This window comes from Typopeltis vanoorti, chromosome 5 (assembly GCF_054136105.1).
Source record: "Typopeltis vanoorti isolate ZY-2024b chromosome 5, IOZ_Tvanoo_1.0, whole genome shotgun sequence".
NCBI lineage: Eukaryota > Metazoa > Arthropoda > Arachnida > Uropygi > Thelyphonidae > Typopeltis > Typopeltis vanoorti.
This window is the reverse complement of record NC_143553.1, coordinates 126,517,096-126,543,639: the sequence shown is the minus strand read 5'-3', so window position 1 is coordinate 126,543,639 and position 26,544 is coordinate 126,517,096. Positions and strand designations below refer to the sequence as shown.

The following is a 26,544-nucleotide window of genomic DNA, read 5'->3' as shown; positions in this document are numbered from 1 at the left end:
GAATGTGTTTCAGATATTATGGAATTCAGTTGAAGAGAATTAGCATTTCAACTCAACTGTTGGCTTGCCTTTGCCTTTGGTTCGCGCACTCTTTTGTTAATACCGCACCAATCATATGCACTTCTTCATAGCTGCTCTATCTCTACTCGCCTACCATTGCTGTCTGTTTGGTGCTCATCTTTTACTTTCAGTAGCCATTTGTGAAGGATTGTTCGTTACATATCTCCAGTCTTGCAAATTACTGGTAATTTTTGCTTGAAAATGAGAAAGAAGATGAAGCTATTTGGGTAGATGACTTTGACGATGCTTACAAGGAAACTGTTCTCGATGCCAAAAGTAGCGATAGCGAATAGGAGCTTCTTAGTAAGTTGCACCATTTTCAATTTTTTTTTTTTTTTTTTTTTTTTTTTTTTTTTTTTTTTTTCCCTGAAAACTTTAGTTTCCAAAAATTCCCACATATATCTTGCACTAATAGAATGGAAAAAAGCAATTGTGATTCCTATCTTTAAAAAAGGTAGTAGAGATGACCCTAAAAACTATAGAGGTATAAGTATACTAAATTCCTGTTACAAAATATATAGCAGAATTTTAAATAGCAAACTAATGAAATATTCCGAAAACTTTATTTTAGAAGTACAGAATGGATTTAGAAAAGGACGATCATGTATAGATCTGGCCTTTTGCCTAAAATTAATAGTAGAGAAAAGAAGAGAATACAATTTAGAAACACATACTGCATTTATTGACTTTGAAAAAGCATTTGACAAAGTTAAAAGAAGCATTCTATTTAACATATTAAAAGAAAGACAAATACCAAATAATATCCTAAAAGCTATCATATATGAGAGAGATAAACCAAGGGGTCCGACAGGGATGTCCCCTCTCAGCAACTCTTTTTAATATTTACCTAAATGAAATAATAATAAAATGGAATAAAAATTTCCATCAAAGTATTAAACTTTCTCCTACTGTCAACTTAAACACTCTCCTTTTTGCAGACAACCAAATAATAATTACAAATTCTGAAGATAACTTACAAAAAGCCATTTTAGATCTAAATGAGATAGCCAAAGATTATGGTATGATAATATCAACAGAAAAATCTAAAACTATGGCCTTTAAAGGACAAGATCCAGCAAGAACTAAGATAGTAATAGATAACAAGATCTTAGAACAGGTGAATTCATTTAACTACCTAGGATGTATGATCACATATGAAAAAGATATAAACGTAAAAATTGCAAAATATTTAAAAATAACAGGTGTAATTAACTCTATATTTAAACCAAACCTAGTTTAAAAACAAACCAGACTAAAATTATACAATACTTTAGCCCGCAGTCTTATTGTATGGAAGTGAAATCTGGACAATAAAATAAAGAAGATAAACAGAGATTAATAACAGCAGAAATGAGAAGTTTATGAGAAAAACTGCAAAGTATACTCTTTTCGATCACAAAAGAAATGAAGAAATTATTGAAAGAATTAAACCAAGAATCAGTAATAGAAAAAATTAAAAAATATAAACGTAAATGGATGGAACACGAATGAAAATAGAAAGATTACCAAAACAACCCATTAGGAAAAAGAAAACCAGGCGTCCTCTTAAACAATTCAACAATGACTTCTAAGGCCAAGAACAGATCATGCTAGGCCTAAATCCTTGATGTGCATGATGATGATGATATCTCGCAACACGATTTTTTAGCTTTAATTTTGGGGAAAAAATGAGAGTTAAATTTGAGTAAATAGGTGGTAATTTATTTAGCTTTCAAATTCTTAAGTATGGATCATTGGTTAAAGACTGGATTTATAAAATGCACAAAAGAGAGCAATATAGCAAATACAAGTAGTTGTAAGCAACCAGAAAACATTGATTGTATCTGGATCAAATGAAATTGATAAGGATGTGTCGTCTAACATCTTTAGAGAACAAACTAGGAAGAAGATGAAAAATCTTCGTAAGTATGATATGAATTACTTGAAATGTAGATCTTCATGGACGGGAAATGGAGAGAAATCTATTCCAAATTTTGTTTTATTAAAAATAAATCATATTTTTTGTTTACATGAACATATAATTCAAATCAAATAGACAATGAAAACAATGAAATATACTTTATTTATTTATTTATTGTTATTTTAATAAGGAGGTACTTGGTAATAATGAAAATTTAAGAAGGGTTACGCAGATATCTGAAGTTTGAGAAACACTGCTATAAATTAAAGATACCAAGAAATTATATTCTTGGTTTAATCCTTTATCCAAATGTAAGCAAAGAAGTTTGCACCTGAACTATTTTCAGGACTGTGGCTACTTATATAAAGAAGCTGATGGCTTCACATCACTTGCCTTAGTATCCCATAATGCAAAGCACATTTCCTTATGGAATGTATAATGCATAGCATTATACATGATTGTTATTGAAATATGCTTTGCATTATGGGATACTAAGGCAAGTGATGTGAAGTCATTAGCTTCTTTATATGAGTTTCCCCAGTCCTGAAAATAGTTTCAGGTGCAAACTTGTTTGCTTACACTTGGATAAAAGATTAAACCATGAATATAATTTCTTGATATCTTTAATTTATAGAAAAGGAGAAGAATATAGAGAATTTCACCACATTTTGAAGCTAGTTTCATCATTTTCAAGGGGAAAAAAAAAAGTGCAATTTTAAAAATGTGTCATGATTCAGGTTGAAGCTACTAGTGTCATTGTCTGTTCTTTAGAATTACGGCTGAGGCAGCTAAGGCTATTGAGATTGATTTGTCATCTATTTGATTCCTGAAGTAAATATATACTTGTGATGAAGAAAATATTGATTTTTGATAATGCTTTTTGTTCATATTGTGGACTTGGATGATGTCCTAATGTGAAGATAGCATTTTTGCCATCACATACAATATCCATTATGCAATCCAAGCAGTAGTGTCATAAAGATTATTATTTATGCCTTATATTTAGGAAAATTAATTGTTGAAATAGACACACTCAAATTAATATAGAAGAATTTTGGATAAAAAGTGTAACATTTTTAATTGAGTTTAACTTGTGAACCAAGGTAAGAATGAAGTTGATGAATAGTAGCTGGAAAAAATTGTCTTAATGATGTTCATACCGAGATTCAGATTAAAGAAGTGAAAATCATAAACTTTACAAAGGATGTGAGATTCAGTGGAGTTGAGGAAGCTGATGTGGGAGCATTGCTAAAATCATAACAAATGATGTATTAACATTAGACAGTGAATCTGTAAAATTAAGAAAATAGCAATGATGACATGACAGGAAATCCTGAAGGCAGAATACAGTTTCAAATAAAATTTAATTTTATTTGAAATGAGTTCCTGTTATCTGATGTTTCATTATATGTATAATTTCCAGAAACTAGTTAATAGTAAATAATAAAGATCCCTCTCCTACAGGGCAACTATGAATGTGAGGATTGGACATAGGGTTAAAAGAATGCAAATGTTGGTTCTCTGCATTCCTCATAAAACTGTGTAGAGGTATCCTCCCTATTATCTGTCTTGGGCCAGGTAATGACTGGTTCATTGCCTGGTCAAGTTCTCTTTTGGGAATCCTGTACTGCACCATAGGAGATTTCTCAGTATGATGGCTCCATCTTGTTGAAAATTCAAATAATCTCCAAAGTGTTCATTAAGTCTTCGTACTAGCATAGTTTACCGAATGATTAGCTTACACACTTCTTTATATAGAAGGCTGCTGGTTTGAATCCTGTCATGAGACTGCTTATTGGCGTGAAATGGCTTGAAAAAGTTCCAAATTTGCTCTGAAGAGCAAGGTTCTGGATTATGTAAAAAATAATTAAAAAGAAACTTGGCCTCTGAGTACTAATGTTACTGTAGGTTTACAGCCTTATGTGGGCAGAGATTGCATTAAAAAAAAAAAAAAAGAAGTATTAACCATTTCTTCAGTAATTTTAATTTTCAAAGTTCCTAAACCTTGTTATTGAACATAATACAGAAGGTATTTATTTTCAGACTGTTTGTTTCTCAAATGTTAAATCCATAATGTGAGGATATGAGTAATTCTGTAGAAAGGCTTATACGTTGGCTATTCACAACTATTATTTTTGAGGAAATTACAATGTATACTATTTTAATTAATTATATTATTAATAATTATTAATATATATTATAAATAATATAATAAATAATATTAATTACAATAACTTTAATACTTCTGATATTCTGGCAAAGTCAAATAGTCATAATCAGGGAAACCCAGAATAACGGCGTATGTGCACGAAGGCACTAACAGATAACATGATGGTGCTCCCTAGCAGGCTAAATTGAGTGGTCTTAGCCATTGGACTGGTGATCTGAAGAAGAGCTCTTCTTTGGGGGCAGTTTCATGCACCCAAGTTTCTTGGGGTCTGGAAAGTTTCTCGGGGCTGAGGCAGATTCCAGGGATAGCCTCTGATGTTTGTTTTCACTGCAGTGGAAGAGAGTGGCCTTCTTCCAGCACAACATGTGATGGATGTCCAAAGCCATTGTCAGCAAGTCCAGAGTGACCATTATATCAGAATTTCTGAACATGTGGACATCTAGTTCCACCATTACGGACACTCTGACTTTGCCAAAATATTGGAAGTATTACAGGGGTAGTGGCAGGGGGATGAAAAGTTCTGATAAACACCTAGAACATAGTTCTACCTCAATTCCTTCATGGTGATTCATTAAAGCTATTATAATTAATACTTGGTATATATATTGTAATTTCCTCAAAAATAATAGTTGTGAGGATATGATGAATAGAAAATATTCATACTGCAATTTTTTTATTCCTTACATAAATTTGATATTTTTCACTGACTTTATGAAACTTTTTCCTGAATAAACAGTATGCCTTCTCCTGGTTGGATGTCTTGACAATTTATATTCAGAATACTTTTTTTATGTTATGGTCACAAACTTCATACATTTATAGGCTACTGGGTGGTAACTTTATGGATTATTGTTCCAAAAAACAAAGAGAGAAAGTGATCAATATATTGAGAGAGGATAAGTAACGAAAAAGAGCACATACTCTGCAGGAAATTTATGCTCTTCTATCCAGAGTATGTGCTCTTTTTCGTTACTTATCCACTCTCAATATATATTTATCTCTTTCTCTATCTCTCTCTCTCTCTCTCTCTCTCTCTTCCCCCCCCCCCTCCCTCCTGGTGGAAGAATTTTTAGTTTTGCTGTTTACACATGCAACTTTTTCTGTCACATGCTTAAATTGTATGCCACTTTAGGGTATTTTTCATACCCAGTAAACTCATTCTCCTGTGCCTCTTTTATAAAACCTTCAAGAAAAATTATTCAAGGCAAGGTTATTGTGGTCTGTGAGTGTCTGACCTCTGAGTTTTTGGACTCCATAGAGCCTTGAAAGTAATACTAATATTCAGAAGAACATGCATGCACTAGTTATCCTAGCATTCAAAATGTCTTCTCCTGGTTGATAACTGCCTTAAACTAAATGTTCTTATATTCACAGCATTCACTTCAGTGCAACAATACACCAAATTTCAAAACTAGTTGTGGCAGAAGCTGGCATTTAAATTCCTAACTTTCATTTAGATTATGAAGAGTTATGTGAATGGTAGAAACAGAATTAAGTCCTTTGGAGGCCTTAATTTTTCTGTCTAAAATTGTTCTAACTTCATATGTTACCAATTACCATCTATCTGATATCAAATACACATTATCCATAATCCCTGGATTCACAATGTCGATTACTGTCTAAACTGTTCTCCTTTATTCCTGTTTGCATGTATATGTTAAAAATTTTATTTCAGTTACTCTGGCTATACTTGTCTAAAAGCTGTTACTCCCAGCTGGTTCTCTGAATTATCCTCTATCCTTGAAGGAAAATATTAGAAGTGAATAAGGCTTTTAAAAGCAAAATTTTAACAAATTGTAGGCTTTGTAAATTAACAGAAAAATCACAGAATGAATATGTGCAATGTTAGCTATATAGTGCCACTTGACTTAAATTTTAACCTCAGATATTTAAATAAATCATTTCTTTATTTGGAAGTTGAATATCTTGTCTTCATTTTATTGATTAGAAGTTGGAATAACTTCTGCACTTTTTTGCATGTAGGGTTTTGAGCGTGTGTACAGCGAGATGCCAGATATTTGTATTGATGTTCCTGCAGCATATACAGTTTTGGAAAAATTTGTAATAAAGTGTCATCAAAGTGAATTTTTATCAGAGGATCTAGTCAAGAATATGCCATCCAGGTAGGCACAATTGTTATACTTCATTACATACGCTAAAATGGAAAGAAAAGCTTCTTTTCAAAGCTATGTATCTTTTTATCTATAGATATGATGTAAGGATGAGAAACACATTGGAAAGAAAAGTTTAATTTAAAACTTATGTATCTTTATAAATAAAGATACATAAGTTTATAAAGGCATATGTTGACATCAGATAATGTGACTATGTCCATAGCACATGGGATCTCCAAGTGATCATAGGGATAATGGGATGTTTTTTGCCCTTCAGTTATAAGAAGTTTTTTCACTTGCTCAGAAAGTAAATTGTATCTGACAAGAGATTACAATTTTGTTTTTATTCTTTATCTAAGGATGAGGAAGCAAAAGTTTGTATATTAAGTATCTTTACATGTCACAAGTAGTCTGATCATGAAGATATTTCATGTTCAGACTTTTGTTTGCTTATGCTTGGTTAAAGGATAAAAATAAGAATATACAATTTCTAAAGTTTCTTTATGATCAAACAAACAAAAAAAAATTCTACAACAAACCTAGTTTTTCAGTCACACTTAGAAATGTTTAAATGCACCTGAAGATTAATTTGATTGATTTCTGAAATATAAAATAATATTGTGTTGAATATTTTCTTGACTATTATTTATAAGACTATTACACTTTTCTTATATAATGTTATAAGAGTATACATCAACATACAACAATATCAATATCATGTTTGTTTATTTATTTTATTATTTATTTTATTTGTCAACAGCATTTCCAAAAAATTAGCTAACCTTCTAAAACCACATAATATCAGAGTAGCATTCAAGCCAATCAACACTATTCGGAAATTTTTAAGATCACCGAAAGATCCTCATCCATTCTACAAGTACTCTGGGGTATATAATATACCTTGCTCATGTGGTATTAGTTATGTAGGTCAGACCTCTAGAAGCTTTGAAACGAGAAAGAAAGAACACATAGGATATGTCAGAAACAACAGACAAGACATTTCAGGCCTTTCTTGCCACTTTCTTGGCTCTACTAACCATCACATTGAGTGGGATAAGAGCCTTATGCCCTATATAGAAGATAACTACCATTCAAGAACCTTCAAGAAAACAGCTACAGTCACCCGTAAAACTGAAAACCTAAACAAGAATCAAGGTCTAACCTTGATTTGGAAAGCTTTAATCAGATCATTAAACATCAAAGAAATGAACTTTCATGACAATTACATCATGAGCCATAACGAATAAATCACGTTCCCAAGACACGTGCATTGCCTCGTTCAATACTGATTTTTTTGTATATGAATTAGAACCATCAGTTATAACGTAGTCTGTTACCTTCATGTAGCTTACTAGTTTGTATTCCCTGAAGATGCCGATAGAAAAAAAAAAAAAAAAAAAAATTGGCGAAAAATGTAGGATAATAAAATAAAGCTACTTGATGAACATATATAAAAAAAGTGTAATAGTCTTATAAAATAATATTCTTGATACCTAAGACTCCACAACTTGTCATTTATTCTATAATAAATTTAGTTTAATCCTTTATCCAAGTGTAAGCAAACAAAGTTTGCACCTGAAAATATCTTCAGGACTGGGGTTTGCTTTGTTTGCTTACACTTGGATGAAGGATTAAACTAATTTATTATAGTCTAACCAAGTGAAAAATAAACTTCCAACTTCTTTCTCTAAATCCAGAGTAATTCAATAATAAGGTGGTACACCTGCTGGCAACTCCTATAGGTAAATATGACCTCTCTTATTGCTTCTGCCTTAGTATCTCCATGTTTGGGTCTGCCTCCCACTGATGAGACCTCAATAAAGGTTGAAACCAGTCTGGGTACGTGGCCCTTCCCTTAATGCATAGCAGTATACATGTCCGCAAGGAGATGTGCTTGGCATTATGGGAGATACTGAGACAAGGAGTGATGAGAGCTTGGTCCACCTTTGCTTGGAGTTGCCTGGTGTTGCACTACCTTACCCCAGTCCTGAAGATATTTTCAGGTGCAAACTTTGTTTGCTTACACTTGGATAAAGGATTAAACTAAATTTATTATAGTCTAACCAAGTGAAAAATAAACTTCCAACTTCTTTTTCTAAATCCAGAGTAATTCAATAATAAAGTGGTACACCTGTTGGCAACTCCTATAGGTAAATATGACCTCTCCTATTGCTTCTGTCTTAGTATCGCCACGTTTGGGTCTGTCTCCCACTGAAGAGACATGAGAGGCTCTGCTTGGAGTAGGTTTTTGTCTGTCTCTGAGTAGAGCCACCGCTGAGATTATTGCTCTGTCTGGTGGTGGGGTGAGTCTGCCACCGGGTAGAGCCAACGCTGAGAAGTTCTTCTTGTTGCCTGGTGTTGCACTACCTTACCCCAGTCCTGAAGATATTTTCAGGTGCAAACTTTGTTTGCTTACACTTGGATAAAGGATTAAACTAAATTTATTATAGTCTAACCAAGTGAAAAATAAACTTCCAACTGTCATTTATTCTGTTTATTTATTTTTTTATAACAACTCAACTTATTATGAACCTGCAGTTTCATATGATTCAAATTAAAGCATGCTCGCAATCAGAGATGATTGGTTGGCTGGCATTATGGTCAAAGCAGCACAGGCTATGAGACAAGTGTGAACTGTGTTTTCTGACCAGTTAATTATGCAGGATATAGAGCATGAGTTTCTGGAAGGAAAAATCCTTCCTACGGCCAATATGAGACTGGCCAGCTCACATTTAGTTGAAAAGTCTTTATAAAGTTTTTTGGTTATAGATGGCAAACACTCACTTGGAAGATCAGCTGAATTAAGAAATTACTGGAACTAAACATTGTTCCTCATATCATAAAAAAGCAAATGCAAAAGAATTATTAAATTATGTTTGCTTCTTTATAATTTATTTAATATATTATTGAAACATTCTTTCACATTCCTCAAAATTAAGTATCGAACGATTTAAAAAAAAAATACTTTATTACAAATTATACCATATGGTTAAAAAAGTAGCCTGGGTCTTAGTAATAATTACATGTAACTTAAATGTAACTGACAGATTGTAAAAAGAATGATATATTAAAAATAATTAAAACAATAGAATGCAGGTATAGTTAAGAGTGAACTGATAGGTAAATTATAGACAAAAATTTACTGGATTCCATTTATAAAAATTTTATTACTTGAAGAATTGTTCAGTGAGCATTCAGAAATGCAGTCAGGGAAACTAGAATGTTTGGGAGTGGGGTGAGGTGAGTGTGGATCCAGGCAACCTAAAGGTTAGTAAGTGGGAGAATGATCACATGATGCTAAATGTAGCAACCCAGGTTCTTAACTTTAGCAGGCTAAGCAATGGAATATGTAAGGGACATTATGGAATGAAGGGATATTGCAGTTTATATATACTAATGTCAGAAGTATTCAAAATAAGGGTAAGGAGTTTTTGGCATTAGTTAGCTCAATATAGGCGTTAGTGAGAATTGGTTGACCAGCGATGATATGGTCATAGGAATAAAATGCAAGAGATATGGTGATTTTAAAGAGGACAGAAGAAACAGGATGGGTGGGGGGGGGAGGATTTTCCTAATGATTACAGAATTGAAGCAGAGAGTAGCAGTTCATCAGAGGGCAGTTCATTTGAGGCTATCTGGTGTGAGATAGCTTCATGATGAAAAATGTAATAGGTTGCTGCTATTATCTGGGGAGTATAAGGTAAAATGTAGATGACATGCATTGGCAAAGTGCAGTTCGAGTAATTATTGTGTGTGATGTCAACTACGTGGACACAGACTGGGGGGAGGAATGGTCACAGGCAGGGAAGGAAATGGAATGTATAGCTGCTGAGAGTTAATTACCTGAAGCAGCATGTAACGGAGGGTACACAAGGTTTGAGAGTGCTGGATCTCATCGTAGCATCAGAGAACTTAACAGCAGCCAATCTAACTATGCTGCCTCCACTTGGAGAAAATGATCATGCAGTTTTAACCTGTGAGATTGCCAGACATGAAGAATTTTCTGTTGAGAAGGGATATATATATATATATGGAATTACAAAGCAAGTAGATATGACAGGCTGAGTAGTCAGCTTTCAGCAGTGTCATGGCATAAGAACTTGGAGGGGATAGAGAGAGAGATTAATTATTAGTATAATTTTTGCTGAATGTCACAGGCATTTTCAGCTTTGTACTGAAGATGAATCTGAAGAACAATGGCTGACAATTCCAAAAGGCACCACTTAAGTAGACAATGTAAGATAACTTAAAAAAGGTCATTAAATTTCCTAACTGATTAAACTAATAAAATAAAATAAATTTAAAAAAATAAAATAAAAAGTTAGTACTTTTTAAATCAGCTAATCTTTCCTATCTCCCACAAAGGGGATAGATGTAGACCATCGGATCTGGTTAAGTTAGGAGAGTGAAGTAAAGTTTTACATGTTTCTTTATAAAGCTATTCCATGAGGAACCAACTTTTGTGAAGGACTCTTGTCTTGTTCCAGTGAACTCTGTCTAGTGTTGATGCCATGCTCTATAAAGAAACATGACTGTTCACGTTCAGGGTATTCAATATAAGACTTGTGTTCTTCTAGCCGAATAAAAGCAGATCTTCCTGTTTGTCCAAAATAAGATAATCCACAAGAGCAAGGAATCTGGTAGACACCTGGATGATTGAGATGTGGAAGCTTGTCCTTTGGAGAAGTGAGAAAGATGGAGATTCTTATGATTGGGCGAAAGGCAACAAAAATGTTTAGTGGTTTTAAAACTTTATGCATTCACTAATGCTTTGCACATAAGGAATAGGAACATGAGCTATTTCTTCTGTATTTGAAGAGGTAGAGATACCAAAACTGCTAAAAGATCTTTTGATGAACAAATTCTTATAACCATCAGATAAAAAAAAAAAAAAGTTGGAAAAATATGTTGCAATTCTTTCTGTAATAACTCATCTGAAGAACATAAGGAGTGGGCACAATGAACCAGTGTTTTAATAGTTCTAGCCTTTTGACTGGGATGGTGATGAGATTCAGCATAGATATAATGGCCTGTATGAGTCTTCTTCCTAAAAACAGATAAATGTAGGCTACCATCTGGTTGGCAAAGAATTAAAAGATCTAAAAAGGCTAACTGTTTATTTACTTCTTCCTCTAGGGTGAATTTGATCCTTGGATGAAGTTAATTTAATTTAAAGAGAAACTGTTTTAATTTTAAGAAGAGCCATTCGAGATAGCAAAAATGTCATATGCATATCTGAACCAATGAGTGAAATGTTGTCAAAAATATGTTGTTCAAAGTTCTCCATAAAGAAGTTGGCGATAGCTGGAGAAAGAGGATTGCCTGTTGCTGTTCCTTCGATTTGTTGATATAACTTGTTTTTAAAGGAAAAATAACCAGAATGTATTACAAAATCAAATATTTTAACAATGTCTGAAGGAGATTCTTGTTGTAGTAATTCAATGCAGTCAAATGCAGGAACATTAGTAAATAATGAAACAATGCTAAACTAATCATGAGATCCGAAGCATTCAAATGAAGATCCGAAATTTTATTTTTGATCTCCAAAGTATTTTTTCTTTAAGTAGCAGTTCTTCTAATTGAAGAAGTGAGTAAATTTGATAAAAATTTTGGAATTTTATAAGTGGGACAACCTATACAGTCTACAACTAGTCTTAATGGAATACCTGGTTTATGAACTTTTGGAAGACCATACAATCTAGGTGGACGACTAAAGAAGGTTTTAAGTTTTTTCTTTTGATCTTCATCCCATGTAGACATATTATCTAAAAGAGAATTAAGTCTTTTCAATTGACTACTGGTAGGATCTGATGTGAGGGGCCTGTAAGTTGAATAGTCTCCGAGTAATAGAGACATTTTCTCTCATATTCTCTTCTATCTTGAATAACCATATCCTTTCCTTTGTCAGCTTTCGTAATAATTAAATTATTATTATTCTTCAGTGATTTCAGTGCATTAAATTCAGAATAAGAGAGATTAGGACAAGGAGGCTTGGCATTAAAAAGAATTTTTGCACATTCAAAATGCATCCTATTAGCTGTTTTTTTGGGATAAGGATCAAATACCTCTATGCTATGAAAAAATTCCATCAGGGGTACCTTATTCGGAGCAATGGCGAAATTATATCCTTTTGATAAAACAAAATGTTCATTGTCTGTTAGTGGACCGGAAACATTAATAACTAGTCTATCCGTATCACAGACATTAGTACTGATTCTAGAGTGGCTTGCCAGTGCATCAAACTTACTCTTTAACTTATTACGAGAAGCATTAAAAACCTTTAAGTATGAAGTCCATGATATGCGCAAAACAGTGTTAAAAGTTTCAGCCACTAATACAGATTCTAAGGCGTTCTTGATATTAACAACTTCTCTATTTAAGAGGGATAGAGAATTTTTAGCTTCGTATAGCTGATAACTTAAAAGTGACCTACTAACCTTGAAATAAATCCAAAGAGCTTTTTTTTTTTGAGACCTAAAAACTTCTTTTAATTTACAGCAGGTAGGAATAACCTGAGCTATCTTACAGCACTTTAGGAATATTATTTTGGTAATGCATTTAGCTTTAGAACAAGACAAGAGTCCTTCACAAAAGTCAGTTCTTTGTGGAACGGCTTTATAAAGAAACATGTGAAACTTTACTTCACTTTCCTAACTTAAACAGATCCGATGGTCTACGTCTATCCCCTTTGTGGGAGATAGTACTTCTTAAATCAGTTAATCTTTCCTAACTTTTTATTTATTTATTTTATTTATTTTTATTTTTTTTAAATTGTGTGTGTGTGTATATGTGTATATATATTTATTTATTTTAATTTTTTTAATTTTATTATTTTTTAATAAATTAGAAAATTTGATGACCTTTTTTAGTTATCTTACATTGGCTACTTAGGTGGTACCTTTTGGAATAGTCAGTTATCGTTCTATCCGCTTTGTACTAAAGATGCCTGTGACACTCAGGCAAAAATTATACTAATAAATTATTTTTTATGTGAGTTAATTTTGGTATTATAATTATTTAAAGAAAAAAAGTTGTGGGGGGAATATAGAGAAAAAGGTGATTAGCATGACCATGATTAGAACAAGGCACAGGCAAGAAGGGTGATCTGTGTGGTAAGGAAGGCCAAAGCTGATTATGGGAGAAAGCTCGCTGATTAGACTAAAAGAAATATTAAAAAGTTCTTTTGCTATGTGGCGAGTAAAAGGAAAATGCTATGAAAGGATGAGTTCAAAAAGTGCTGATTGTGGGGAAGTAACAAAAGCATACCAAATAGTTGAATTACTGACCAAGCATTTTGCAGGGTTGTACCATCTAGTTGGTGACATTGGCTGATGAGTGCATAGCAGTTATAGAAATGGAGGTGCTTAAAATATTGTAGACCTCAGTGGCATATCGGCCTGTGTATTATGAGGATGTGCAAGGCAATTATCGGCTACTGTGACAAAGCTATTTAATTTAAGCCTCAGTACTAGGAATGTACCAGGTGAAAGGGGAAGTGGAAAGAGGGCAAAATAGACCCACTGCATAAAGGAGACTCCAAGACAAAAGTAGCAAATTATAGGCCAATTAGCATCTCAGGAGTGGTGGGTTAAGGTATTAAAGAAATTGGTGAAAGACAGCATTCGGGACTGGTGGATGGGAACATGATACTTTATAAATTACTACCCTTCACAAAACCATGTCGTCCCTTATAGAGTATCATGTTCCCATCCACCAGTCCTGAATGCTGTCTTTCACCAATTTCTTCAATACCTTAACCCACAACTCCTGAGATGCTAATTGGCCTATAATTTGCATCCTTTATTTCCATAATAAAGTAATAATAGAGTTGGATAAAGGAAATGCTTGCTTGGTGATACTGCTGGACTTGGAAAGGCATTTGACAAGATTACATACAGAACTCTGTTGTATAAATTAGAGCAAATGGGAATGGATATGAATCTTGTGATTTACGAGATGGACAGATATCAAAGAGTGGAGTGGATTAGATGGACAGATATCAAAGAGTGTTTTATGGAGGAGAAGAGTCCAGGAGAGGGCAGACGAATAGTGGTATACTAGATGGCTCACTACTTGGTCCTCCTGCTATTTAATTTGTACATTCAGAATTAAATGAATTTTTAATAGCACTTGTGGCATAATAAAGTTTATTGGACACATGTATTCACAACTTATTTTAAATTTGGACCTTAATGTAATCTTTTTATTGTAACCAGACTGTGGGTGGTTACAGTACATGGCTCAGCTCTGAAAGGATTAGCATTCTTTGTTCTAGCTTCACCTTATGATTATGCTGATGATGACCAGTTAGTTTCTGGTTGAAACATTTGCAGTAATAAAATTATTATATTCATGCCTGGTTTGCCAAGTGGTTAGCATATCTGCTTTCCAGTCAAAAGGCTGTGGGTTCGAATCCTGCTGTGGGCATGGATGTTTTTGTCTGTCTGTGATTGTCTGTGAAAATACTAGTAGTGGTGGTAGATGCCATTGGTGTAGATGATGCTTGCAGTTGCAGTTTGTTGTAGGTGAATTGAGTGGTGGAAACAGAGTTGTAGAGTAGGTACCCTCCCTTGATGAGTCATTGGACTCCCTGGAGGTGTCATGTAATAATAATAATAGTGTCTAATCAACTGAAATAAATAGAATTAAAGTTGAGAAACTTTTACAGGTAAACCGTAGACTCAACCATACAACATTATTGAAGAAACAAGAACCAAACCTTGGCATCTTAGTGGCAAACTCTGAGGAAGACATTGATTTGGTTCAGTGAGGGAGGTATGTAGAAGTTGTCTGCAAGGATAGAAAAATAAGAAAGCATACGAAAGTGCATAGCAAATAAGTCTGTAGATGCTCTAAAAGAATACAGAGAAAAATGTAAGAGCTAACTGATGTGTTAAAGTAGTTAAACAAGAGTCATGGGAAGACTGGTAAAAATTTAGAAAATAAATATCAGGAAGCTGGCAAAATGTTCTGGAGACTATTGAAAAAAGCTTAGGAAAGAGAAAAAATGAAGATTCCTGTAAAAGGAATCAAAGATGATAAAGGTAACATGAAAATTGAAGATAAGGATATCCTAGATGTCTGGAGTAATTACTTGGAAAGACTGTTAAACAAAACAAGTAGTCACAGAACAACAGTAGAAAATTTTCAAGAGGATTGCAAACAGAGTATGCATCAATACTTGAGGTAGGAAAAAAACTATCAAAAACTTGAAATTTTTAAAGCCAGCTGGAGTATATTTTTGAACCAAAATGCTTAAATATACAGGTTAAAAGTTTTGCGATGGCTACACTGCATAATTCAGAGTACTTAGCCAGAAGATTGAATTCCAGATGATTGGAGTAAAGCTCTTAGTTCTCATCTCTAAAAAAAAAGGGAATAGAGCTGAATGTGAGAATTACAGAGGAATTTCTCTATTAAGCATTCCAAGATTCTTGAAAAGAAGTTGAGAAACTTGAAGAAGAGCAAGAACAGGTTCAGATCAGATAGCAGTTGGCAAGATCAGATTTTCACTTCATGACAAATAGTTGAGAAATCATGAGAATGTGACAAGGATCTGTACTTAAGTTTTGTAGATCTGAAAAAAAGGCATACCACAAGGTGTCCAGAGGAAAGCTTTTCAAAACACTCCAATTTATGATACATTATACAAAGCAATACATAGTCTATATTTAAGTTGTCAGTCAGCAGTTAGAATTAAAGCAAATACCAGAGGATGGTTTGGAGTAAGATGAGGATGCATGTTATCTTCACTCTTATTCATCATCATCTATATAGATTGTATTATGAAAGAAAGCGGCATTAAACCTGAATCTTAGAAATATCAAACTTGGCTCTATGCTGATCATGTTGTACTTCTAAATACCTCCAGTGCAAGTCTCTCTAACTTTCATAACGGCTGTAAAAAAAATTGTCATGAAAATCAGCAATAAAAACACCAAAACTATAAAAATAGACAGGAACATAGAAATGTGTAGAAAGACTTATTTGTTTGTCATACATGTTGTTTAATTTTAACTGTATATATCAGAACACAGAATTATTAGTAAATAATTATTTATTGACTTATTGCTGATATTTTGCTGATGTTATAAACTGGAAGAAAACAAAAGTACTGCACAGAAGCTTTTACAAGTCAGAGAGATTGTTCTTAGAAGCAACAGAAGCCTTAAAACATACTCCGAATCTCAACAAATATGGCTGTATAAATCTGCCTAAGATTTGGGAGACAGTCATCTTAAGACATAACTGGTACCTGCTTTCTCTCTCTGTATTTTTTTTTTTTTAGGACTTTAGTCTTTGTGTTGTTACTACAATATTTTTTTTTTATATAGATAGAGGGTGCCTAATTAGGACTTTGGTCTTTGTGTTGTTGCTACAGTTCTGTTAAACTTGTCCCTTTGTTACACCATTTTGTTATAGTCTCGCATGCTGTGACAAACTATGTTTTTGTGCTCTGAAGATGCTGGTTATAACACCAGCGAAATATCAGCAATAAGTCGATAAATAATTATTTACTTATAATTCTGTGTTCTGATATATACTGTCAAAATTAAACAATGGGAACATAAAAAACTTCAGCTGCATTCTCAATGGAGAATCCATAAAGTAAAATATTTTAGCCATTTCAGCACAACTATTCATTAAGATGGCAAATTAAATTTAGAAATTGACAAACAGAATACACAAAATTGGTATGGTAGGAGGGCCAATTGAATAAATTTATATGGAATAAGAGAGAAATTAGCCAAAACACCAAATTAGCAGTATACAAGACAGTGTTCAAACCAGTTTTAAGTTATGGATCTTAGTTTTCTTAGAAATAAAGTGTTTGATCAAAGACCAGTGACCACATGGCAGAATCATATTAAAAATGAAGATAGTAGAAATAAAATTGACATGTTTGCATTCAAGAATGTATGAACATAGATGATCTATGCCCACTTAACCCTCTCATGCATGAATTTTTATATTCATTTATAAAAAAATTATAATGATGATACAGTACCATTTAATCTTACAGTATTACCATGAATTCATTAATTTTGCTAAATTTGTGCCCTATATATGTTAAAAATTATGTCCTCATATGTGAGGCCCTTATGCATGAGAGGGTTAATTGGAATGGGTAAGGAAAGGTTAGCAAAAGAGGTGGTTGATGCCAAGAGAGCATGAAAGAGACCTAGATGAAGACCAAGGTCTGGGTAGATTGATTCAGTTTAGAAGCGCCTTAGAAGCATGAAATGTTATGACAATCACATTTCATGCTTCAGTAATAGATTAATTTCAAGGAAAATTGTTGATGATGTAAACTTAATCAAGTAGTGCTCTAATAGTAACCTGAACACCCCTTGAGGATACATATTGGTATTCATTTTAGAAATTATGGACTTTACAACTGTGTTATAAATAACTCTTTTAATTTCCCGACATTTTCATATTAAGATCATCATCTGGAACATATAGAAATATACGGGACAAGCTCAGTTACATTACTCTAGTGGGAAAAAAAAAAAAAATTACAAATTACCGTATTTTCCGGTGTATAAGACGCATCCAAGAAATTTAATACAATTTTCTGGAAAAAACCTAAACTTTAAACCATTTCAAAATTGTAATTTTTTCAATGTTGAATCACATATTTATGAAAAGAAATAATTTTGTCTTCATATTCTTTTGGCATTTTTTGACTGATTTTTGTTTTTGTATGCATACAAAGTCCACTGCATTTCATGAAACAGTAACACCATGACTCACCACCTTTAAAATCTTCAATGTAACCCTCACAGGCTACTTCAACTGAATGTGTATGAATCATTTTTGTTGAAATGGCAATGCCATTTTGCTGATTTTCTTGCACCCATTTCAAAACTTCGGTCTCTAGTTCTGGCCACTTTGCAATTTTTCCATGTTCCGCATGCTTTTCATTATGCAAATTGTACAAAACCTCCTTCTGACCACGCCAAGTTCTAATAATTTTTTCTGTAGGTGGAGGTCCAAAATGTTTTTCAGCTTCCCTATTCCCGTGTTCTTCCGCATATTTTACAACCTGCAATTTGTAACTTGAAGAATATGAATGTCGCCTGTTTTTTTCATCACTAAAATCTACGGGGAAATATCAACCTAAACACAAAATATCTCAACACGTCAACTCAATACTGATAAACATCGGTAACTGATTACTCGGATAAGATATGAAACTTGAATAGGGACTCCCCGTTCTTAGCCAATGACGCACTAGAAGTCACGTGAAGGTCACGCATCAATTTGATTGCACCATTAACTGCCTACAAAGATCTTGGAACATAAAAGAGAGTGCGTATGACTTTGAAAAGAGGAAACAATCTTTACCTTCGTTATATAAGATGCACCCCATTTTTAAGGTAAAAAAGTGCGTCTTATACACCGGAAAATACGGTAATTAATTATTTAGAAACTACACAAAGCTAAATTTATTTATGATAACATGAGTAAACATTCTTTCTTATAGATAGTTTTCTTTCAGTAACAATGATGTCCTATTTTTTAGCATTACAATTGTTATTTTTGATTTAGGATCCTGGATTATCTATAGTCCTGTTTATAGCCACTCTTAGTGAGGAAGGTTCCATGGGTCGAATATGTGCCCACCATGTGTTTGGGATTTTTAGACCATCATTATTGTTCAAATTGGGGTGGTTGATAATAATCTCACAGGCTTCCTTAAATTTGCATTCATACCATTTTGGTGTTGAAAGTTTATTTTTATCTCCACTAGGGCCTGGCTCCCACTGAAGAGACCTCAATAAAGGTCGAAACTAGTCTGGGTAGTGGCCCTTCCCTTAATGCATAACATTAGACATATCCGCATGGAGATGTGTTTTGCATTATAGGAGATACTGAGATAGGAGTGTTGGTAGCTTTCTCCACCTTTGCAACGAGTTGCCCTGGTGTTGTATCACCTTACCCTAGTCCTGAAGATACTTCAGGCGCAAACTTTGTTTGCTCACACTTGGATAAAGGATTAAACTAATTTTATTATACTCTAACCAAGTGAAAAATAAACTTTCAACATCTTTCTCTAAATCCAGAGTAATTTATTAAAAAAGGGTGGCACACCATTTGGCAACTCCTATAGGTGGAGATGATCTGCTAATGCTTCTGCCTGGTATCTCCACTAGGGCCTGGCTCCCACTGAAGAGACCTCAATAAAGGTCGAAACTAGTCTGGGTAGTGGCCCTTCCCTAATGCATAACATTAGACATATCCGCATGGAGATGTGTTTTGCATTATAGGAGATACTGAGATAGGAGTGTTGGTAGCTTTCTCCACCTTTGCAACGAGTTGCCCTGGTGTTGTATCACCTTACCCTAGTCCTGAAGATACTTCAGGCGCAAACTTTGTTTGCTCACACTTGGATAAAGGATTAAACTAATTTTATTATACCATTTTGGTGTGATGTAAACAACTAGTGTTTTTCCAGTCAATTCTATGTAAGGTGTTCAGGGCATGATCAGAAAGGCCAGCCTCACCGTAGTTATTATATTTAATGTGTCGTTTATGTTCTTTTTGATAGGAATTGTGCGTCCTGTTTCCCCTATATATGGTATGTTACAGGTGCAATAAATACGATATACTCTAGGGTGGGCCAGCGGAGGGAGTGGGTCTTTCGATGAGTTGAATAAGCTTTTTAATTTTGCAGGAGGTTTAAAGGTGGCTTTGAGGTTGTATTTTTGTAGTATTCTGTTTATTTTATCTGATGTCCCTTTAATGTAAGGAATGGTTATAGTTTTATTGTAGTCTGGTTTATCTTTGTTTTTTATTGAGGTCTTGTAGAGAATTTTGTTAATAATGTTTTGGCTGTAACCATTTTTTAGAAAAGTATTGCTGATAACTTTAAATTCGTCTTTCAGTGCATGTTCACTGGAGGAGATTTTCAAAGCCCTATTTTTTAGCATATTAATGACACCTAATTTTTGTGTTGGGTGGTGGTAGGAGTTTATGTGTATATTGGCCAGTATGTTTCGGTTTCCAGCATACAGTGAAGGAAAGAATGCCAGAAGGAAGACGTATGACAAGTGTATCTAGAAACGGAAGTGTGTTCTGTTTTTCAATCTCAGTTGTGAACCGTATGCGTTTGTTTAGGTGGCTAAGGAAGGTGTCTAGTGTCTGGCAGCTATGGGACCAGATCGCAAAAACATCGTCAATGTATCTAAGCCAGACTTTGGGTTTTAAAGGAGAGGAATCTAAAGCATGTTGCTCAAAATGTTCCATATAAAAGTTAGCAAGGGGGGGGAGATAATGGCAAGCGCATGGCTGTGCCTTCTTTTTGTAGGAAGATTGCATTTTGCCATACAAAATAACCAGAATGTAATACATGCGCAAAGAGTACCATGATATCTGGAGGGAATTTGTTCTGTAAAAGAAGGATTGTGTCATTGATTGATAATAAATCTGACTAATAAATTGATAATAAAACTGACTAATAAATCATCTTTTTCTAATGTAATGTCTTTGATAATGTTTATGAAGTGTTGTGTGTTTCTGATATGGGAGGGAGAAATGACCTACCAACTCCTTGAGTGTTGCCACTAATTTCTTGGCTAGGTGATAATTTGGGCTATTTATCCCTTCGACTATCGGCCGGAGTGGTGTGTTTTGTTTGTGTATTTTCAGTAGCCCATAAATTCTTGGGGAACGAACGTAGTGCGGAAATAGTTTTTTGACCATATCTTCGGGCCATGTGGTCATTGATTTAAGTAGTTTCTCTGTTTTCTTTTTTATTCTATTGGCTGGGTTGTAGTTAACGAGTTGGTATGTATTATTGTCCAAGATTAGCAGATTCATTTTATCTAAATAATCGATTCGGTTTAGAATAACAGTGGCACTTCCTTTATCGGCCCTAGTTATTACAATGTTCGAATTTGCTTTTAATGATTTCACCTCTGTTAATTCGTGTTTCATTAGGTTGCTTGTTATTGTTTTGTTATGATTTATATTTAAATTTAAAATGCTGGCGGTTTCTAAATGTATTTTGTCTGCTCTGTTATTTGGGATGAATCTTAAGCCTCTTTCAATATTACAAATAAAATCCAGTTTGTTTATCGATCTGGGTGCTACGGCAAAATTTAGACCTTTGTTTAAAGTGTTCTTGGATGGGTTAACTACGTTACTGTTACCTGCAGGGAATTGGTGGCTCCTGTTGTTTCTTGCTTCTGGTTGATTGTTATCGCTCACTGTGGAGAAATATGAATCTGTCCGTTGGTTTTGTCAATCTTTTAGGCTGTGAAATTTGGAAATGAGATTTTCTTTCTTCGTCTGAAGGATATGGTTTGCCATGTTGTCCGCAATCTTTCAAGGATCATCCAAATATTTGTGTTCAAGTAACATGAAAGTTCCGATTTTACATTTTGTACCTGGTTTTGAGTAACAGCTAAGTTCTTTCTAGTAGCCTGGAGCTGTTCTCTGAGTAGCGCTTTCTCCATGCGGTGGTATATTCATTGTGCCTTTGTTGAGGTGAATTTTCTCTTTAGTTTGATGCAATTCGGAATGATATTGCTGTCCCTACATCATTTTAAAAAAGCCAGTCGATTGATCAAACTAGAAACATGAATCTTCAGCTTGCCGTATTGGTTGCATCGCTTGTGGGTCGAATCTCCATGTCACACGTCTTCCTTCTGGCATTCTTTCCATCAATGTATACTGGAAACTGAAAGATACTGGCCAATATACACATAAACTCCTGCCACCACCCAACACAAAAACTAGATGTCATTAATACGCTAAAAAACAGGGCTTTGAAGATCTGCTCCAGTGAACATGCACTGAACGACGAATTTAAAGTTATCAGCAATACTTTTCTAAAAAATGGTTACAGCCAAAACATTATTAACAAAATTCTCTACAAGAACCTCAATAAAAAACAAAGATAAACCAGACTACAATAAAACTATAACCATTCCTTACATTAAAGGGACATTCAGATAAAATAAACAGAATACTACAAAAATACAACCTCAAAGCCACCTTTAAACCTCCTGCAAAATTAAAAAGCTTATGTAATCGTTTTTCTTTTTTTTCATTTCTTTTTGCCCCTTTTTTTTATTGCTGATTCTCTCACCAAATTTGATACAGTGGTTATTAGTTTAGTCTTGAAGTCCTATACTAGATTTATTTATGAGTATAACATTAATATGCTATATTATATAGCATAGAGTATAACATTAATATTAAAAACGAGGTTATTAGGAAAGAACTTGACATTGTCAGCATCCAGGAATGCGTTAGCAGAGCTAATCTCAGGTGGTATGGTCACTTAAACAGAATGGGAGAGGAAAGATTAGCAAAACAAGTGTTCTCTGCCAGGTAGGCAGGAAAAAGACCCAGAGGAAGACCAAGATATAGGTGGATTCATACGGTACAAAGTGCCATAGATGATAGAATATAAGATCTGATAATGTTGGAGTCTTGACAAGTAACAGACTGATTTGGAGAAAAATTGTAGATAGGAAGTTAGTAATGATGTAAATTTTTCATGTAGTACTATCATATCCTATATACCCTTTGAGGGTACATGTCAGGAATTTGATGATGATGACATTAATATGCAAACAATAAAATTTCTGTAAGTTTAATCTGATCAGTTTTCCTTAGAATAAGGACATTTTTAAAAATGTGGCAGAAAAAAAAAATGATTCAGTTGATGTTTAGTCAGAAAGAGTGCTAGTAGGTTAATTGGACTGCAATAACTTCCTTGTCTTTTCTTTACATTGTGCATATAATTTTCATTGCGATAATAGTCTGTGGTTAACATTTGGTCTTCTAACAAAAGAAGATTCTTTACCCTGTTAGAGCATACTGATTCCTTCATAAACTTTTCAAATAAACCTCAAAATACAAGGGATACCCAAAAATAACTCTCATTTTTTTTTTAAATTTTATTAAATTTTATAATACCATTATCTAGTCTCCTTCAAAGTACTCTCCATGTGAGTTAATGTGCTTGTCTCAACATTTTTACCACTTCTGAAAAGTTCTGGAACTGTTCAACTGTAATACTGTTTACAGCCTCCAATGACTTTTCTTGCACCTCATCCATATCAATGAATCACTGCTCTTTCATGGTTTTCTTTATCCATGGGAATAAAAACAAAGTCTCATGGAGAGAGATCAGGCAAGTAGGGAGGGTGAAGAACAACTGCCATCTAGTTTTTCATCAAGAACTGTTGGAAAACAAAGTTTGCACCTGAAAGTATCTTCAGGACTGGGGTAAAGTAGTACAACACCAGGCAACTCCTTGCAAAGGTGGAGCAAGCTACCAACACTCCTATCTCAGTATCTCCCATAATGCAAAACACATCTCCTTGCGGATATGTATAATGTTATGCATTAAGGGAAGGGCCACTACCCAGACTAGTTTCGACCTTTATTGAGATCTCTTCAGTGGGAGCCAGGCCCAAGTGGAGATACCAGGCAGAAGCATTAAGAAGGTCTCTCCTCCTATAGGAGCTGCCAAACGGTGTGCCACCTTTTTATTAAATTACTCTGGATTTAGAGAAAGATGTTAAAAGTTTATTTTTCACTTGGTCAGACTATAATAAATTTAGTTTAATCCTTTATCCAAGTGTGTGCAAACAAAGTTTGCGCCTGAAAGTATCTTCAGGACTTCTGCCTGGTATCTCCACTTGGGCCTGGCTCCCACTGAAGAGACCTCAATAAAGGTCGAAGCTAGTCTGGGTAGTGGCCCTTCCCTTAATGCATAACATTATACATATGCGCAAGGAGATGTGTTTTGCATTATGGGAGATACTGAGATAGGAGTGTTGGTAGCTTGCTCCACCTTTGCAAGGAGTTGCCTGGTGTTGTACCACTTTACTCCAGTCCTGAAGATACTTTCAGGCGCAAACTTTGTTTGCACACATTTGGATAAAGGATTAAACTAAATTTATTATAGTCTGACCAAGTGAAAAATAAACTTTCAACTGTTGGATAGACAAGGATGTGGGCTGGGGCATTGTTGTGGTGCAGCAACCAATCTTTGCTACTCCACATTTCTGGCCATTTTCGTCACACACACACACACACAGACTATCACTCAGTCTTCTCAAAACATTGAGATAAAAATGTTGGTTTGCCGTCTGTCCAGGAGGAACAAATTCTTTGTGTACAATTCCATTCACATTAAAAAAAAAAAAAAAAATCGACTTTATCTTGACATGCCTTCTTGGAGCTTGATGCTCGTTTTGTTTCTGGATCACCAAGACTCATCCCCGGTCACAACTTCTGAAAGAAAGTTCTGGTTATTATGAACTTGCTTCCTCAAATTTCAGCAAACATTCACACGTTTTATTTTTATCCTCTGAGCAAATGAGGCACAAATTTAGTGGACATGTTTTATTTGCAAATCTTCTGTTAAAATTCACTGCACGAACTCCATGACAAATTCCTCTCGTCAGAAACTTGCTCAATGGTCTTTCGACGATTTTCATTGATTACCTGGCAAACCTTTTTAATGTTTTCATCATTTCTACTTGTTGAAGGTCGGCCAGATGTAGACCTGCATTTTACCTCAAGTGCTGTCCTTAAAGGCTTTGAAACATAGCATAACAATAGTTTCAGCTGCAGTTTTACCCAGGAGAAAACAAAATTCCACATACACTCCCTCTTCCTTGTGGTCAGCCATCACAAAATTGCCAAACTTGCTTGTAAGCACTAACAAAAAAAAAAAAAAAAGCAACCAGAACAATGAACCAGTTCACACAGGATGATGCTACTTGCTCAACTGGCACAGAAAACCACACACTCGTGATGCCTAGCAGCATCATCCATAACTAGAAAGTGTGCATGTGTGCCAAGTTCAGATTCAGGTTATTTATATGTGAACAGTTTTCTTGTTATCACCTAAGCAGTAATAAATAATACTCGTTTATAAAAATTATTATAATATACTTTATAAGAATTCCTATTGTGATATCACTTATAACAGTACTGTTTATTTTACAGGGGTCGTAAGCGTTTTGTTTCTGAGGGTGATGGAGGAAAGGTTAAGGAGGAATCATATTAGTCTTGTTCTCCAATGCTGCATTTTGTGTATGTTTGAAAACCTGTTTACTGGTGATTATGTTTTTTTTTAACATGTAAATTTTTATACCACCTGCTTGGTATCATTTTTTCACACTTCATTGGTATGAATGGCACACATGGACAATTTTGTCTTTTAGTTTTTAAAAAAAGTAAGGGTATTTGGTAGGTGTTTTATCATTTCACTTTTTGTATTTTTTGTTAATACCAGGTGGGCTTTATAAAGCATGAAATACATTTCCTCACTGCAGTGTGATAGTACAGAATATGCATTCTGCTACAGTTTTAATGATGTCATAGTTTGTAAAGTTCTTAAAATTTTATATTTTTTACTTTAACACTGTTAAAAGATGCAGTTCATTGAATTTAAAGCAATTGGCTTGGGTGAGTGTGAGGCAAGAAAACAGGTACTACCATTGTACAGATTGGATGCAATACTAGTGTTATTCTGATAAATTACGAATTATGTAAAACATTAGAAATGCATGTAACCTGTATTTTAATTAGGAGTGCCTATGTATGATAGTGTTGTAATGTTTTTTTTTTTTCAAATAAAATGATAAAAAAACTGTTTTCCAGTTTTATTTTTACCTTAAACAGCTTTTAACTGTTAAAACCTTTACATACTACTACTACTACTCTTCCATCCAAGATTGCTAGATTTATAAAAGTTTTCATATCAGATACTTGCTATCAGTGCTTCTTTAATAAAACAATAGGTGCCATTACTCATCCTTTGCTAGCAGGAAAAATTAAAAGGATATGAAAAGAGAACTAAAAATTTATTTACTGATTATATAGGCATAATAGATCCAAAGCTGAATATATTTAGAAACTTAAGAAGTTTTGAAATTTTGACCAGACAGCTTATATAAGAATATAATCCTTGGCATCTGTAGATTCACCTTTTATTTGTACCCTTGATAAAGGTTTCACTGGACTGACAGTTGTTTTGACTGGTTGGTTCTCTTCAGTGACCACTATATAAGTAAAGGGTATCCTTCAGATCACTCTAACCTCAGTGAGTGACCCGAAGGATCATTTTAACTCATTAACTCTCGATCACTCAAAGATACTCAGCTGTCGTTCTACTCAGTGACTGGCATATCCTGCCACTGAGCAGAACCACTCATCTCCTACGGAAAGCATCCACTGAAGGGTCCAATAAAAGCCACACCATAGGCAAGCATCTAAATGAATGCAGTGATTGAGACCACTTCAGTGGACATCATCTGTGGAAG

The 26,544-nt window shown here is 34.2% G+C and overlaps 1 protein-coding gene across 2 annotated transcripts in view; it reads left to right on the top strand.

Moving 5' to 3' along the window:
* The window catches only part of LOC150106800 (programmed cell death protein 4-like), a 244,041-nt gene extending 218,166 nt beyond the window's left edge, over positions 1-25,875 (top strand). For both annotated transcript variants that reach the window (XM_090392713.1, XM_090392712.1), the window contains exons 9-10: positions 6,114-6,253; positions 25,226-25,875. In XM_090392713.1, coding sequence (XP_090248839.1) covers positions 6,114-6,253; positions 25,226-25,286 — 201 coding nt within the window. In that variant the 3' untranslated portion in view covers positions 25,287-25,875. The remainder of the gene's footprint in view (positions 1-6,113; positions 6,254-25,225) is intronic.
* Positions 25,876-26,544: the final 669 nt, after the last annotated feature.